This window comes from Nothobranchius furzeri, chromosome 12 (assembly GCF_043380555.1).
Source record: "Nothobranchius furzeri strain GRZ-AD chromosome 12, NfurGRZ-RIMD1, whole genome shotgun sequence".
Taxonomy (NCBI): domain Eukaryota; kingdom Metazoa; phylum Chordata; class Actinopteri; order Cyprinodontiformes; family Nothobranchiidae; genus Nothobranchius; species Nothobranchius furzeri.
In genome coordinates this window covers 58,107,116-58,124,742 of record NC_091752.1, presented here as the reverse complement: position 1 = coordinate 58,124,742, position 17,627 = coordinate 58,107,116, and the positions used below count along the sequence as shown (strand labels likewise).

Below are 17,627 nucleotides of genomic sequence, written 5' to 3'. Positions count from 1 at the left end.
TTGCTCCTTAACGCTTTTAATGGAGTGATGCTGGCCCCTCTACAGCATGCCCATGGACTGTCTGTATATTCAATCAGTTCTTTGTTGGAGCTCACTTTGAATCAATTACTGCATCATTGTGGTGTGGCATGGAGCCTGTGGTGCTGCTGACTCCGCTACGCTGAGGCACTCTGGAAGCGCTGGTAGCTTTGATGGCGTCATTCAGGTCATCTGCACTATTGGTGTATCTTATCATCCTCTTGATGAGGTTAGGCAGATTTCTCGGCCAGTCAAGCACTGTGATGCAAGATCTAATTGTTGTGTTAATGTCCAGATTGATTGTATTACAAATTGTTTGTGTGACATTTCAAACACATTCCTTTTCATTAAAAATTCAATAAAAAGTTTCTTTTTTGAAGAACTTTTTAAAGTGTTGTTTACTTCTATAAGAAGTCCAGTCAGAACAATACTGGATCAATACAGAATTAAGGCAGCTCAGTTAAAGCTCGGTTACACGAGGCATTAAGAAACACTTTAATTAGCCTAATTTCCAACACCCCCTCGCAAAAATATATCAAGACATTCCAGCCCTCCTCCTTCAGAAGCGACGAACAGCCCACAGCTCTTGAGGTTTAGGAGCGAGGATCAAACCAACAACTGGCTTCAGATCCAGTTCATCTGCTGACACTCCAGGAGGAGCAGAGATACAGAAATGCTGAATAAGGGACGAAACAAACAGAAAAATCTCCATTTTTGCCAAACTTTCTCCAAGGCAAGTCCTGCGGCCTGCAAAGAAGAAGGTGCAAATTACTGAACTGTAACGGTAACTAAAAAATCGTAAGCTCTGAATTTCACAGTAAATAAGGCTTAATAAGCACATTCTTAACAGTAGAAGAACCATTAATGAAATCTGTCATCGTACCCGCAGAAAAGGGCATGAAAGCATCTCTCCTGATGAATTTACCCTCTTTATCCAGGAAATGGGAAGGGTTGAAAGAGTGAGGGCTCTCCCACTCGCTCTCGTCATACAGAACAGAGGTGAGAAGAGGGAAAACTGTGGTTCCCTGTTTAAGAAAGAAAACTAAGAGAAATCTGCAATTCAAAAGGTCAGATAGTTCATCCAGAATAAATGTTACTGGCAGCTCATCCATAGAAGGTGCGGTCCTCCCTGACTTAAAGGAAGAATATTTCTAAAAGGCAAATAAAATTACAATATATATTTATATTGGAGATGGCACTCGATTTAAAAAAATCTAATTAATTAGAGGCTTTGTAATTAATTAATCAAAATTAATCACATTTTAATTGTTCAGGAGCATGTGCCCTCAAAGAAATTTTTTCATCTAAATTATGAGACAGAGAATCAAATATTAGACATGGTTATTACTGTAAACTAAAGCTTTAATTTCTTTTTAAAAAAAAAAGCATTTTAAATTATTCAAAAGTCACTTTGTGATATGAAACAAGACCCAAATCAACTAAACTTTATAATTGCAAATAGAAAACACCAGAGTTCCTGAGCCTTTAAAATGTCTCTCTGTCTAGTTGAATTACTGAAATAAAAGGACTTTGCACCAGATTAAAAATTTTCAAGTTTCACTTGTTTGTATAATTGGGTGTTTTTGTTAGCATTTCTATTACTAATAACGAAGTAAAAACATATATGTATGAATAAAAATCCTTAAAAATGACAGTAGAACAGGCACAAATATGATCAAGGACTTAAATTTACTAACTGTTATGCAGGAGATTGCACCAGATTTGCCGCTGCAGACGTGAATCTGTGGGTCTGCAGACATCCCCTTCTTGACATGACAGCGACACTTCCCATGTAAAGGAGTTCTGCTCACCTGTTCGTCAGAACAATAATTCCTCATCATGATTTTTTTATCTTCCCATCATCCTCCAGTCATCCAATTGGAACCAATTAGTGTTCTTGATCATCCTCGGAATATGTCACACCTGCGCTCTGGTGTTAAAAATGAGTAAATTTAAGTCCTCGATCATATTTGTGCCTGTGTGTGTGTGTGTGTGTGTGTGTGTGTGTGTGTGTGTGTGTGTGTGTGTGTGTGTGTGTGTGTCTGTGTGTGTGTGTGTGTGTGTGTGTGTGTGTATATATATATATATATATATATATATATATATATATATATATATATATATATATATATATATATATATATATATATACTAGGGGCAGTGTTGGGAGTAATGCGGTACAAAAGTAATTAATTACTGTAATGCATTGCTTTTTGCTGTAATGTGGTAATGTAAGGCATTACAGGGAAAGAAAATGGTAATATTTACTCGGTACAAGTGTCAGTAACGTGGAAATTACATTGCATTTTTAAACCCAGAATCAAGCTGTGTTTCTTAAAAATTCAAATTGCGGGAAACTCGAGAAAAGATCCAGTATCTGCATATATGACATCATTTATGAACTCAGCTTTGCAGGCAGAGAGGACGCAGTGGTAACGGCTCAAATACTCCAGCTGCGTCCTGCACGCGGCCGCTGTAGCATTCACAAAATCGCTCCACTAAAACAAAATAATTCACCTGCGATCGTTCTTATCAGCACATGTTCTCTGGTATTCTGTACTTTTCTGACGTGCTTTGCCTCAGCTGAGTTCATCTGGGCCCCGGTGATTTCAACTCATTGCTGCTGGAGCGCCGCGCATGTGAAGATCCCTTTAGCTGATGGTTAGAAAGTAGGAAATCTGGGAAACAGTTTTTTTCTGGAAGACGGAGAAAGCATGCAGCACGCAGGAAGGTTAGAGAGAGAAAGGGCAGGAAATTAATCAAATATAATCAAGAAAAAAAGAAAAAAGTGCCTGAAAAGAAAAAAAGTCGGTAGATTTATCCCCAATACTCATTTTTACCAGTGAAAAGCAATAATAAATAAGCATTTAATATTTATACATGTGAAAGAATCAGATCACCCCAGAAGTCAGTCCCACATCCAGGGCCGTATCAAGGCATTTGGGGACCAAGGCTAAATAGACTTGGAGCCCCCACCACCTCACTCCCTGCTCAGTTAATCTAAGATGGCAGTGTGCTGAGACTACAGATTGTTGTTGCTTTTATTTAATCAACAATCCTTCTAAAGAACTGTTTTTAACAGCAGTCCTAGCTCAGACACCACATCACCTTCCACCAAATGTGTCATGAGTTCACCAGGCATCAGATTACCAAAGTCATACTGACGCTGTTTTGTTGAAAGTAACAGAGTAATGCAAAAGTAGTGTAATGCCTTACATTTTAAAATCAGTAATATTGTAATGTAATGAATTAATTTAAAATGAGGGTAACAAGTAATAAATAATGCATTACAGTTTTGAAGTAACTTGCCCAACACTGACTAGGGGTCTTCTCACACCTCTGTTCTTGATTTGCTGCACGATGCTGGAGGCTAGGAGTAGGAGCTGAATGTCCGTTTGGGGTCTGGGGTGGTGGGTCGCTTTGCTCTGCATTGGGCGGGGATACCTCATCAGTACCCCAGTAAGAATGGGACTACCTCTGGTGTCCGGGAATAGTTGTGTCCTCTGTGCAACAGTACCGGTGTCGGTACAAGATCTGCTCGGGTGCAAGATCGGTTCGGGGTCCTTCGACTGCCGATGACGTCAAAGTACGGCAAACCCACTCGGACAAAATACACTACACATCTATACTGTTGGAAAGAATTTAGCAGTTTCGTTATTAAAATAATGTTTCTTACGATGTAAGTTTGTGTTTATAATGGTATTTGTAAAATAAAACACTATATTGTATTCATAATGTTGAACTCCTCTTTGAGCACATCCCTTGAAGGATCATAGGTATTAGCAACACCTGTGAAATTGTATTTGCAGGAAAGAAGTGTGTCCCGTTTATTGAAGTATTTTGTGTTTAGTTTTTGACGTCTTGTCCATGCGTAGTTCAGTTACACTCATAGCTGCTAGCCAAAACTCTGGAGTTAAAAGTTTTCTGGCTTTACTAAAATACCTGTCTGTACTTATTTGATTGATGGTAGTTTTACTTTCTATTAGACTCCAAATGTAATCAGTTGGCGCGTTTCTAATTCATAATTTGTAAGAATGTAATCGGTGAAATTAGCATTAGCATTCCTATGGGTTTTTCCATGTATATTAGCATTGCGCTAACCACTCGCTGCCAAATTGCTGCCTTTGCGATTAGAAAATCTCCTTTTGTCACATCGCAATTTAATTGCAAATGCAGTTAATCGTTCAGCCCTAATATACATGCAGCTCTATGCTAAAAGTGTATTTTCAAAGAGGTAAATGTGGCTTAGGTGGAGAAATGAGGGCCCAGGCAGGATTCAATCCCCAGACTCCCGGGTGAGAGTCATACGCTCTAACCAGTCAGCCAAAGGGACATCCCCTTGGCCAAGTAGCCAGGGCGCATGATCAAAATAGACTGACTGGTTAGAGCGTGTGACTCTCACCCGGGAGTCTGGGGATCGAATCCCGCCCGGGCCCTCGTTTATCCACCTTGCAAGAAAAATACTGGACCACAAGCTGCGTACCTATCTGGCATTCATTTATAATCTGGATTTACCAGTACATCCTGGAACCTGAGTGGTTCTTGTTTTTCTGCCCTGCAACAAGGCTGTAGCTAGCGGCTGAAGCTAACAGCTAGCTGCTGCTAACAAAGGCCCGGCTGACCGTGGCTTTGCGGTAGCGTTGCTGTGACCAGCGTTTAAATATAGCTGACGCTGAAGTGGGTTGGAACATGTAGAAGTAGCAGGACTGGCTACCATGACATGTTAGGCAGCCTTGCTCAGATTGGGAGTTTTTCGGTCGCCCTTCTTCACCTTTCTATTTTACATAAAAAGAAGGTCACTCACGGCTTTGACTTTTTGGTATGCTACATTTGACCACCCAAGCTGTCTTTATTCACCAACAACAAGGATAATGTTGCTTTTAATTCTACCGCCTGTTTAATGTAGGGTTGTGGAGGAAGGCAGGGACGACACGAGGTAGTTCTGCTCACATCTGTTAATCACTCCAAGTGAGTTCGCACAACAGATACACAAAAAGGTATACAAAGCACGTCTCCTCCCACACATATCACATCCCATCTATGGGTGTGAGTGGAGCCCTCTGGTGGTCTGCCACATGAGCCATATTGCCACAGTAAAATCTGAACTGATTTAAATCTGCACAGAAATTTTATTTGGTCAGAATGTTTTACTTTTTGTTACTGCTGTTCCAAGGAATAAAATTTGTTATTTATTTTGTGCATTCATTCTGTTTCGTCTGATTGCATTATTTTGTTCTTAACACAAAAAAGTAAAATAACCCTCTTCTGTGTTAAAAAAGATCCAAATAATGCAATCAAGAGTTGTTATTATTGAGAAACTTGAAAAAAGAGAAACTGAGAAAAAGAGAACTGAAAGTGTGATCTTGATATGATTTCATATTTTTGAGCCATCACCTATGTGAGAGACTGACCTCATTGATGAAGTAGCCCTGTAAGATCATATCTCTGCTGGTGGCATGAGGGAGAGCCAAGGGGACGATGTTAGCCAGTCTCTGTGCCTCATGGACGACAGCATCGGTGTACGGCAAGTTCTTCCTGTCCTCAATCCGAACCTGTCGACTTCCAACCACCCTGCTCAGCTCCTCGTGGACCTGATCTGGATGCACAGTGTAGTATATTGCGCGGTATCACACACAGTAACAGTAAATCTAAATGTACACTGGTGCTTGAAAAGTCATTTAAGGTTGAGACTAACCACGGTTAGCATGGAGGAATGACCGTACCTTGAGTCTGAGGAAACTTGGCCATGTAAAGAAGACACCACTTCAGAGTGTTAGCAGTGGTATCAGTTCCAGCTGAGAACAGATTCATCACACTGTACAGCAGGTTTTCATCAAGGTAGTGGCAATCCTTGATTCCAGAATCCTTGAAAAAAAAATAATGAGAACAGCTGGATTATAAACCTGTGATCATTGTTCAATTTGTTGTTAACTCACTGGAGTTTCACATCTCACCTCCAGATGTTTCTTACGAATCAGAAATGCGTCAATAAAACATTTGCATATTCCAGGATCCAAACTCTCCTTACGGTTGGCAACAATCCTTCTCAAGTGTGCCTTATTGTCGTTTACGTTCTGCATCACATTTCTCCAGTTTTTCAGAAAAGGGCCCAGCCGAGGAAACAGGTTGTAAATCTAAAAAATGTGATTTCATTAACAATCATACAAACCAAATCAGATATTTGGTCAGAGTAGAAAAAAATCCATCCATTTACATTTGATTTATGTTATTTAGTTTGGTTAAGATTGAAATGTCCAGAAAGGGTCATTTTTCATCTACAGTTTGACCTCTTCAGTATCGGCCATCTACAGACAGTGCTTAATTTGAAAAGCAAACGTTCCTGGAACGCAGATACTGACGTCAAACCAAAGTTCACTAAACACTAAAGGTAAAACATGCCAGAACACGCACGGGGGGGGGGGGAATTAAAATTGCGGTCACATTCTCTAACTTAACACACATCTCTTCAGTGGTGGACTGGTAATCGGGAGACACGGGAGATTTCCTGGTGGCCTGGCCGTTAAACTGGCCCGCTCAGTGATTGCCGGTCATGACGTATGTAATATCTAAATGAGCAATCCGTCATGCAGCTCATTAGGGCATCTGCGGTCCTGATGCTCGCACAAACGGAGCAAACTGTGCACAAAGACAACCCCTCCTCTCACTTTTTTGGGGTCTGGCAAGGCGCAGCAGACACCCACCACCCCAGAGCGGCTACAGCGCCACCGCACCTTCGGCCCCAGAGGCAAAATGGACCCAGACGGACCAGGAAAGGTGGAGCAGAAAGAGAGATTGAAAAAGAAGAAAGCTCTGGCCACAGATGCATGTCCAGGCTGGCCTGTATGTGGTCATGGTGGGAGAACCGGTTTAAGGTGGAACATTTGGGCCAGTTTAATTATTGCGCAGAGCGCAATGCTGGGCACGTGGGGTGGGTTGGGGAGGAAGAAACAGCGGCTGCCAGGAACGGATCATGATGATGATCAGGTTCTGATGATCAGATCATCAGACTCATCCTTTGGGGACAGAGAGCAGTGCATGGGACCGGTACCAGCACCACCGCCACTTCTAAATCTAACCTTTCAGCATGCCAGTACTTTTTCTAGGGTACAGTGCATACCGGTAAATTTTCCAGGTATTCATTAGTCGAAATCTGTCCTATAACATCAGTCATCCACAGTCTGGCACTGTCACAATCTGCTCCTGCCTCCCTGACTGTGTCTCTCCCCTGCCCTTGATTAGTTTTTACTTGTCTCACCTGCCCCTTGTTAACCTGCCCATGTGTTCCTGATTTCCCCCTGTGTATTTATACCTCCCGTCTTGTTTGAGTTTGTTGGATCATTGTTTGTTGTCAGTGTTGTTTTTGTTCTGTCGTTCCCGCTCTGCCATTAAAACTACTTTTATTTAATCCGTGCCTGCATTCCTGCCTCCTGATTTGCTCCACCACACATGGTCCGCCGCCATCCGCTCCTTAACGTGACAGGCACGAGCTCCATGACGGGCCGCATTTTGGCGCATCACTGCCACGAGGCACGCCGCGCGTCACCATCAGCTCAGGCAGAGGAGAGAAATTAAAACTGTTTCCCCACACCGTACACATTCCCACAATGACTGACAGCAGCATCAGCTGACCAACCAGTGGTTAAACACCCTGACAGGCAGGTACATCCATGGAGGAGAGACAGTATCTAAACGGAAACATGGATCGTGAGCAAACACAAGACTTAAAAGGAGCGTGCTTCAATTGAAGTTTTGTGGCCATAAACATCCAGCTGCTGCTGATCATGAGACAGATGAGATGATAATTCTGACCTGGACTGATCTGGATTAGATTTTCACATCAGCCTTGATGTGAAAACCATGATCATTTATGACATTTCTTGTTAAATGCATAAACCTTCACCTCTGGCTTATTGTCTTTTGTAGCCTTTAAACTCCTAGTATTATTGTTGGCGTTTATATGAATTTTATGAGGAAAACATCTGTATATACTGGTCTGTCAGTATATATGGATGTCAGAGATGAGTGCATCTGCAAAAGGCTTCTTCCAATGTTGAGGCTGTCCATTTATACTGTGCCTACTATGTTGTAAAACTAAATGACACTAATGATGCAGTCATTTAGCAATGAAGACACACACACACACATCTCTGATTGTGGTGTGATTCTCTTGACCCAGACATGTAGTCTGGTACCTGTTAGTCTTAAATTCAGGTGGATGATGGTGTCTGGCCTATTTCGTCTCATGTGCAGGAGGCACGTTTAACAGAATAAAACAGAATTTCAGTTTATGCAACATAAGCAGATATTATAGCAGCAGAACACAAATATTTATATCTTAGAGGAAAGAATCAGGGCACATGTGAAGTTTTAATGTAGTTGTTTTAAACTTTTACATCAGTAGGACCCAACCTGACCCACTTTTAGTGTGATCTTGGGATGTCAACAAGCACTGCAGAATCTTTCTTGCAGCTTGGAAGATTAGAGGGCACCAGAGGCAGAATACGTCTGTAGATGGCCGGATACTGAAGAGCTCAAACTGTAGATGAAAAATGACCCTTTTTGGACATCACAAGATGTTATCCTGCCAGTGTGCAAAACATGCAGATTTTGTCTAAAGGCACTCACGGTACAAGTAATAAAATACAGCTAACAGTACTTCACAAAATAAAAGTTTCCTTTAAGTATCTTTATATAAACTTCAAAGATAAGTATCTTTATCTGTTTTATGTTTATTTATTTAGCAGACGCTTTTATCCAAAGCGACTTACAATTTATAACCTATAGGGCATGCTGTGATCTGTGGGGGAAACTGGAGTACCCAGAGGAAACCCACGCATGCATGTGGAGAACACGCAACTCCACGCAGAAAGGCCGCAGCAGAGTTTCGAACCTGCAACCTTCGTGCTGCGAGGCAACAGTGCCAACCACTGCACCACCATGCAGCCACAACAACAACCAAATAACACCAAACTCTGCAAAAAATTTATTATCACAGGCTTGGCGTTGCTGATCATGTGTCTTTATCAAAGGGATAGATAGACACCCCATGGATCTAGACTGCTCCCAACTCAGAAGTGCCAGAAATTGCTGTTCTCCCCACATCCACTAGGGGCTGGCACCAGAAGTGAGCAAATCATCCTTGACTCCATGTTAAAAAGGCCAGTTTCATAGCAGAAAAAAACATGTCTACTGCCTGGTTCAAAAACCATTTTAGGTTTTCTAGTTAACAGTCATGATGACTCAAATAGGGTGACTTTTTGTAACTTTTCCGTTTAAGTGTAATTAAAAATGATGAATTATTAGTTTTGATTGACAGGAAGTAAGTGCACCATGGCCATGTCAGAGTTAGTGCTAGCAGCAAGCTCTGGGAAAGGCCTCAGCCTAACGTTAATAGATGTTTGGCTATTTCGACTCTCTAAACTTTAGTCCTCCGTGTGTACGGATGTGGATGTTAATCATGAAATTATTGGACAAAGAGGGCAAACAGATCATCCAAGAAGTCTCTGCTTCATTTTTATCAGTAAGTAAAATTACATTTCTGTACTTTATTTTGCTGGTTGAATAGTGGACCGTTTCACCCTGTTCACTGTCCAGGGGAGTTCATTAATCAACGCGAGATACTGGAGAAGTGGCGTGACAGCATGTGAAGAAGGTCAAATGCCTGTGTCTCACAAACAATGCGTGAGGGTTGGCGGCCCTGGGCCAAACACACTCCCTTCTCCCGAATGCGTCAAGACACGTGGCTGCCTGGTGAAGCTGTAGTTATGCCGATTGCCTGCGGCGCTCTCTGAGCAAGACTTCAGAAACACTCCAGCTCTTTGAATTAATGTTACATCAGTTTGGAGTCGCTCAACCGCGTTTCGGTTGCTAGAAGCACCCGAGAACTCCTGTTAACGTCAGATTAGCATGGAGCTAATCTTCCACTGATCTCCGACTGTGGCTGAGCATGAACTCACATAAGGGTACCCGGCTCTGATTACAGCTGTATTTTAACAGTCCATATTAGAGCTCCACAGGCGACCAGCATGACTAAAGCCTTGCACGGAAGCCAGGCGGCTGCGCGGGCCGGCTGCCACAGAACTCTTTCCTAGCTCTGGAGGTTATCTAGTAGCTACATTAGTTAATTTTGGTTCATATGCTCCTACCTTCAAAGCCCCACCCTCAGCTCCACTTCTTTTCACATTTTTAGATTGTCTGGGTGGTACAAGATGTGACACGGCCAATATGGTGGTGATGGGAACCCCCCATTTTCAATGGGGATGAGCGGATGAGACTCAAATCGCGGGGGGACCGAGCATTTGTCCATGCTGCCCCAAAGCTATGGAACTCACTGCCCATTGGAGTTCGGCAGGCTCCATCTCTGGCGGTTTTTAAATCTCGTTTAAAGACCCACTTTTACACTTTGGCTTTTAGACAGTGACTCGTTTCAGTGTTTTATTGTGTCATTGTTTTAATGTGCTCTTTATTCATCATGTTTTCTCTGCTTTTAATTGAGATTTTTATCCTTTGTTTTAGCTCCTTGTAATGGTGTGTTTTGTTTTAGCCTATGCAGCACTTTGGGCAGCTCCCATGCTGCATTTTAAATGTGCTATATAAATAAACTATGCTATGCTATGCTATGCTATGCTATCATTTAAGAGTAATGTGAGAAATAAGCATTGCTACGTTCAGCATCTATGTCTATGGTCTTCATAAATGTTGTGTATTTTGCAAATATATAATGTATAAAAAACAAACTTTAACTCAGGATCCAGCACACTGACCTCGTTATGTAGCGGTAGCAACAACACAAGAATATCCACAGTGCAAGAATCTCATTTAACACGTCTGTGCTTAACAGGCATGTGTGAACCTTTGCACTCAGATTGTTATCAGCATCTTCTTCAGCAGCAAGAGAAAAGTTTTAGGAGAAACTGCTCGGAAATTTGTTCAAAAAATGAAAACTAAGCATTAAGAATTGAACTGAAATATGGTTATCTTGATAGTTACTGGGGGGATATAGTGATAATGAAATCAAGGAATGTGTTAAAGGTTTAAAAAAATTCTCCTGACTGCAGACAAAATCCGATACAACATCAAAAGGCACAATCGGAATATCTTTTTGAATTGTAAATGGATTTTTCCATACCATAAGGGAAGCTGATCCCATCAGATGGATTGTCTCATTATCTCTTCTCACCATTGCTTGGAAGATTTGGTCGGTGTATTCAAACCTCTTTCCAAACATTAGAGTCGAAATCACATTTGAAGTAGCGTAATTGATGGCCTGGATGTTGTTGAAGGCTTTACCTGTTCAAGAGTATAAATCAGTCAATAGTAATGAGTAACATTCAGTCATTTCTATGCTAATATTACAGAGATGACATCTGTTTAACCTCGTAAACCCTATTGACCCTTTGCATGTGACGTCCCACTGTTCATGGGAATGCCTTGGTTGTTATGACTCAAAGGAAATATTGATGTGCGTTGAATCTCCTGTAAAGCTAAAACAATCCTGTTTGTAGCTTAAAATCACTTTTATTTGGTTGATTTCAAAGTTAACCCTTTGATGCATAATGGTCACTACAGTGGACAGGTACTCAAAATTGTTATTTATTTATTTTTGCAATTAAGCACAGCTGTTGAAGACTTTATTGCATTTGAGCCCCTCCATTTGGACTTCAGTAAGTCAAGCCAACATATTTCATGTTCAGAAAGCTCACTGTCCACTGAGATGGACATGTAATAAATTATTTGTAAATTATGAAATGTTACAAAAAAATTGTTTAAATTTGTTTCATTCACACCTAAAGATGAATGAAAAAACTGTGTAAAAAAATCATGGTTGAAGATTTCATAATTCATGCATCAAAGGGTTAAATGCTAATAGCTTGCTGCACAGGTGGATGGACTAAAGACAAAAGAGTAAAGCCAACTTTTCTTTTTATGCATAACTTTTGATGGAGACAGAAGACAGTGATGGACAGAAGATGTCAATCAAAAGGACTGGTAGCTCTAAGAGTATTCGTGGATTTGCAGCAAATACTTTTTACCAGGTAAGATTAATGTTCATATATTTCATGGGTAAGACCGTCAGGGACTGGCTGTGATGGGCCTAAAATGACAAACGTGATGCGTTTGTAGTACTGATGATCTTATTTCACTGTGATGGACATACATTTTTGTCCTCTATAATGAATTTCTAGAAACTATTGTAATTGTTCCATTGTTGGAAATTACATTTTTTAGCAAGATGATGTTGAAGGTTCTCTTGTTTTTCTTGAACGCATTTCACTTCTCATCTAAAAAGCTTATTCAGTTCTGGCTTTTTGGATGAGAAGTCAGAGTTCCACAAAGCTGCAGAAGAGTTTCCTTCTCCCTCCATTCTGCAGGATCTGGGATCTCGGTGGAGGCTGCAAATCGTCTGCTTGTCCTGGCCACTCGGGTCTAATTGCTGTGATGCAATGCAATGCTTCAGCCATGCTGGCTGCCGTGGAGCTCTCTGTCTAGCTAACTGACTTTGTAAATCCCGCCCGGTCTCTATGAACCCAGCTGAGGTGTGCTGCTTCTTCCAATAAGTGAGGTATGTTTGAACAAGCAGAGGTCAGGCTAAAACAATCTCTATTGGAACTTTTTCCTCCATTCAATAGTCCCATCACTAACTGTTGTCTTCCACTTAGGTGATGTACAAGGATGCAAAGGGTCAAAACTATTTACACAATCATTTACTGTGTAAATAAACATCTGCGCTGATTTCTAACTGTTACCTTCACATTGTTCAAATTCTTTGATCAAGTAGTGACATTCGTTGATAATTATCTCTTCACTTATCTTCCTTCCCATTCCAAAATCTTTCAGGGTTTTCAGAGCAAAACGCCTCATTTCTTTCCATGTTTCACCGTTGGAAAATACAATGCCTAAAAACAGAAGTAGTTAGCTTGTTTCAACAAAATATACAGTTTAATAACCCTTGATTACCATAGTCCTGGTTCAAATCGTAAAACAACGGATTAGTTTCTCGGTTTCCAAATTCCTCAGCATGGTTCACCAGAGCCTGTTTGACGGTTCTGTAACCAGCCAGAACCACCACCTTCTGTGGTCCAAAGTAGACTTGGAAAACTGGTCCGTATTTCTTATACAACTAAAAACACAAATCAGCTAACAGTGAGACTCATAGTTTGTAAAACCAAGGTATCTGTAATCAGCTGAACAGTATGTTACTCACATCAAACAAACTCTGATCCAGTCTCTTCAGATCCATCTGAAACAGGTTACCAATCAGAGGAAGACCTCTGGGTCCTGGTGGGTGCTGGGTTTCCTGGGAGCTGAAGTTGGAGTGAAGAAAGTGGAATAGCAGTAGAGCAATTGTTACCCCAAACAGAGAGAGAGAGGTGGGGGACTGAAAAATATCTTCCAACATGTTCAGCTGTAAACTTCTCCTGAGCTGAAAGACACAATCCTTTTGATGTTCAGTTGTTCTACCTCCACATTCCAATCCTAGTGATCACCAAGAATTATGAAAACAAGATTTCTCTCTTCCAGGAATTCGGAACAGGCAGATCAGTCTAAATATTGAAGCTACTGACACCACTGATGAACAGGACAGGATCAATGCTTTTGTTGGTTTCAATCCTTTGTCTTCAATACGTTCTCATTTCTTTAGTCCTGACTACTTTCTCTCTTGGTGACCACTCCCCATGCTCTGCTGTGTATGAGGTCACATGACTTGACAACAATAGACTGGAGCAGAAATGCAGGTTACAGCTGAAAAACAGAGAATGGTAAAGTGCAGGGGCGGCGTTAGGCCCGGCTTCTTGGGCTCAAGCCCCAAATGTTTTATGAAAAGCCCCGGATCTAAATCGTGGAAGTAACATGCAGTACCAAAGTCCAACAGAGAGGGAGCAGCTGGAAGTAGTTTGTATACAGCCTGCCTGAGCCTCCACCACTGAAGAAGAAGCCCTTCAGCAGCCGGCTTCTTCTACAGTCTGCCTGAAACGCACGAGTGAAGATCATCGACAGAACCCCAGCTTTGATGAGACTGGTGTTGACTCAGGTTTGTGAGTCTTATTTGAAAATATTTGTTGTGCTGCTGGTTTGCCTAAAGTTAGCTTACCATCAGGTAAAGTAGCAGTAGCTCAACAGGTTGAGCGGGTTGTCCAGTAATCGGAAGGTTGCAGGTTCGATCCCGGCTCTGGACAGAGAATTCTGCTGTTGTGTCCTTGGGCAAGACACTTAACCCACCTTGCCTGCTGGTAGTGGTCGGAGGGTCCGGTGGCGCCTGTGCTCAGCAGCCTCGCCTCTGTCAGTGCGTCCCAGGGCAGCTGTGGCTACATCGTAGCTCATCCCCACCAGTGTGTGAATGAGTGTGTGAATGGATGAATGATACGGTGTAGTGTAAAGCGCTTTGGAGTCCTTACTTTGAGAGGTGCTATACAAGTGCGAGTCATTTATCATTTATCATTAAAGTTGATGGAGAAAGAACGGGAATATTCCCTATCATCTCACACTAAACACTAACAGGAACAATACTCTGCCCTGAAAATGCTTAATATGTAGCTTCAGATTAAAAATTATGTGGTACATATATGATGTTGACTAGTGCGTGTCACGTGTGTGTGTGTGCGAGCGTGCACGTGCGTGTGTGCGCGCGTGTGAGTGTGTGTGTGTGTGTGTTAAGCCCCGGATCTTCTTCAGTCCTACTGGTAAAGTGTAAGTCACTTTGGATAAAAGCTTCTGCTAAAATATAAAACCTTTTTGATCTCCTTGTGTTTGAGAGAAGCATGTGGTAAATGGTACCCATGTTTTCTTTTCTTGGGTGCCACCCATGAATCTTTAGTGTGAAAGAATAATTTGAGAGCCGATCTCTGTGGAATAAATTACATAAGTAGGCTCTGAGCTGAGAGAAAGCTTAGAGAATGAAGCTTAAAACTGGAGAAACTCAACACATCCTCAGTCGAATGATATTTGGCCCTAAATAGGTTTAATGTAGCGCTGGAGATAGGCACCAGCCCCCCCGCGACCCTACGTGGACAAAGTGGGTTCAGACAATGGATGGATGGATGGGTTTATTGTAGCTGCTGTACAGTTTATAACATTTTGATCAAGATGTGAGTGTTTACAGGTAAAGGGATTTCCTTATCATTTGGCGGCATTTTGAAAGATATCTGCTTCTGGCCGTCTGATTTTGTCACCGAGCTAAGCTGGTCCATGTTGTTATAAGACCTGCAGGAAAATGTCTACACCTCCTCCCATCTGGTTCCCTTCATCTCTCTGCATATAACATAAGGAGCACAGCGCCACAGCAATTCTAAATAGTAACACATTAATGTGTATACACTGAGCACAGTGGACTGTGTGGAACCGTGAAATCCCCAGTGTGAGAAAAGGCCCGTGGATCCCCGAGGCCCATCTGCTGTTCATCTCAGACTCGAGAGTTTTGAGCTGAACCTCCTGTGAAGTTTACAACATGTCATTGCTCCACAACTGGGTGTGGGATTTCTATCATAGAAAACTTGTTTTAGAGTCACAGTTTAGTTTGTGAATTCTCAGCATTCAGAACTGAAATGTTCATGCTAACCAGCCAACAAAACTGTACCCTGCAGGATGCAGTCAGAGACTGTAGAGCTGGTGTTCACCTGTTATCCATGAGTATAAACCTTACATCCTCTGCCCCTACTCCTGAGTATTTATGACATCCACACACAGAAAATAAAATCAAGTTTCATAGAAATTTTTTTTAAGAATTACCTCTAAAACAACTAAATATTTTATTTCCCACTTGCAGATTTTTTTAATTAATTAACAAATGGACATCTAGATTGTTCTTGTTTTTATCTTATTACTGACTAAAATTTGAATGGTGTAGGGTGTAAAGCATCTATGATTCGAATGGAATCAAGTTTTTTTATGATCTAAATCTTCTGACCATAGGTGAGGGTTTGAACATTGAACAGTAAGTAGAGCTTTGTGTTTCAGCTGCTTCATCAGATCTAAACTGTTACACAAAATTTCTGATGGGGTGAAAATTCACTCCCAAACAAAAGGATGCACTTCACCAAAAACCAGTAGATTTTACCTGAATGTTCACTCCACATGAACAGTAAATTCTGCTGATTGTTTTAAATTAAGGAGTACATTTCACAATTTCCTCTTATTAGAGATTTGTTTATTTGGCGCAGCTTGTGAAGATGAAATTTGCCCCGTGTAGTGAAAAAACACTGTCCTCGCAGTACGTAGCCATGTGTAGCTAGACAGCTGACAAACCCCTAAAACAGAGCTTAACCCAAGGCTTGCTTTATCAGAGTTTTGGAAACATTTTATCGCCATAGCTGCAAGTTACAGAATGCAAACAAATACATTACTAATACACATTTTAGCATCTCAATTTATACTTCTTCGTCTGCGTTGGTACGGAGACGCGCAATGCCATTGTGTGTCGGCGTAGGAGCTCTTTGACAGGCCAAATTTTTAAATATCCTTCGAAAGTGGCGGAGACCACAAGCTTGAGATTGCCGCTCTCTGTAAAGTCGTCAACAGCACTGCCTTTGCCCCTTCAAAGAGTAAAAAGATATCTAGCGGCAAACATGGAACAGACTGAAGAATGCATCTCGGGAAAAGTCCTAAAATATGAACATTTATTCATCTGTGACTGGACTACAAAGCCATGTTTTATTCATGGATGGAAAAAAAGAAAAGTGAGTTTAGAGGTTCCGATCACATGAAGAGGTGGCTGGGGGACAAATTTGTGTTCAAAGGTTTCTGAAATACATTAAAACAATGTAAACAACAGTAAATACACCATTGTGGACTGGATACATGACTGTAATGGTAGCAGGATACCTCAAACTAATGCTACACCCTCTGTTGTCCGCTAAGCTAGCTATCTGACTTTGTAAATACTGGTCTCTATGAACCCAGCTGAGGTGTGCTAGGTTTAAACAAGCAGAGGCCAGGCTAAAACAATCTACTGGAATATTTTTCCTCCGTTCTAAGGCCCCACCAAGGCCGGAAAAACCATATGGGCAACTGGGCAATTGCCCAGGGCCCACGAACTCTAAAGGGCCCAGGGCAGCAAGGGCACGAGCAAAATACTGTATCTGTAATCTCCCACTTTATATTAAACTAGGGTGGCCATACATCCTCTTTTCCCCAGATATGTCCACTTTTCACTCTCTGTCTGGGGCGTCCGGACTGGGGGTTCTTGTATTGATGAAAATGTCCGGTTTTTCATCCAGGAGCAGGGAACGAATTATGGGGGAGCTGTATATCCTACACATCCAGGGGAGCCGGAAAAAAGTTTTCTACTGATATTACATCATTCATGGACTTAACTGAGAAGAGAGCACAGATAGCGCTGATCGTTGTTGCGCAGCGCTCCAGGCAGCTGCTTCCAGCGCACGGTTCATTCTCAAAGTGGCGCAACCAAAAAACTATAATTAGCACACGATCGTTCATGTCCGCACATGTTCTCTACTTTCTGTCTTATTTGTGCCTGAAGCGCTCTGCCACTGCGGAGCTCATCACCTGTGCTGCAGTGATTTCACCTCACTGACGCAGCATCGAAACGCGCTCTCCACTTTGTGGTCAGGAGATCCCTTTGATTTGCTCAGAAGTAACTGATGAGGTGAAAA

General features: G+C 41.7%; 1 protein-coding gene across 1 annotated transcript; it reads right to left on the bottom strand.

Annotated features, from left to right (window-relative positions):
* Positions 1-489: 489 nt before the first annotated feature.
* LOC107376469 (cytochrome P450 2K1-like) lies at positions 490-13,659 on the bottom strand. The gene is made up of 9 exons (XM_015945568.3): positions 13,223-13,659; positions 12,976-13,138; positions 12,765-12,914; positions 11,147-11,307; positions 5,973-6,152; positions 5,742-5,883; positions 5,430-5,614; positions 902-1,043; positions 490-765 (listed from the first exon to the last, which is right to left on the bottom strand). Exons 1-9 carry the CDS (start codon positions 13,415-13,417, stop codon positions 578-580), a joined length of 1,506 nt encoding a protein of 501 aa, XP_015801054.3. The 5' UTR covers positions 13,418-13,659; the 3' UTR covers positions 490-577.
* Between the last annotated feature and the right edge of the window lie 3,968 nt (positions 13,660-17,627).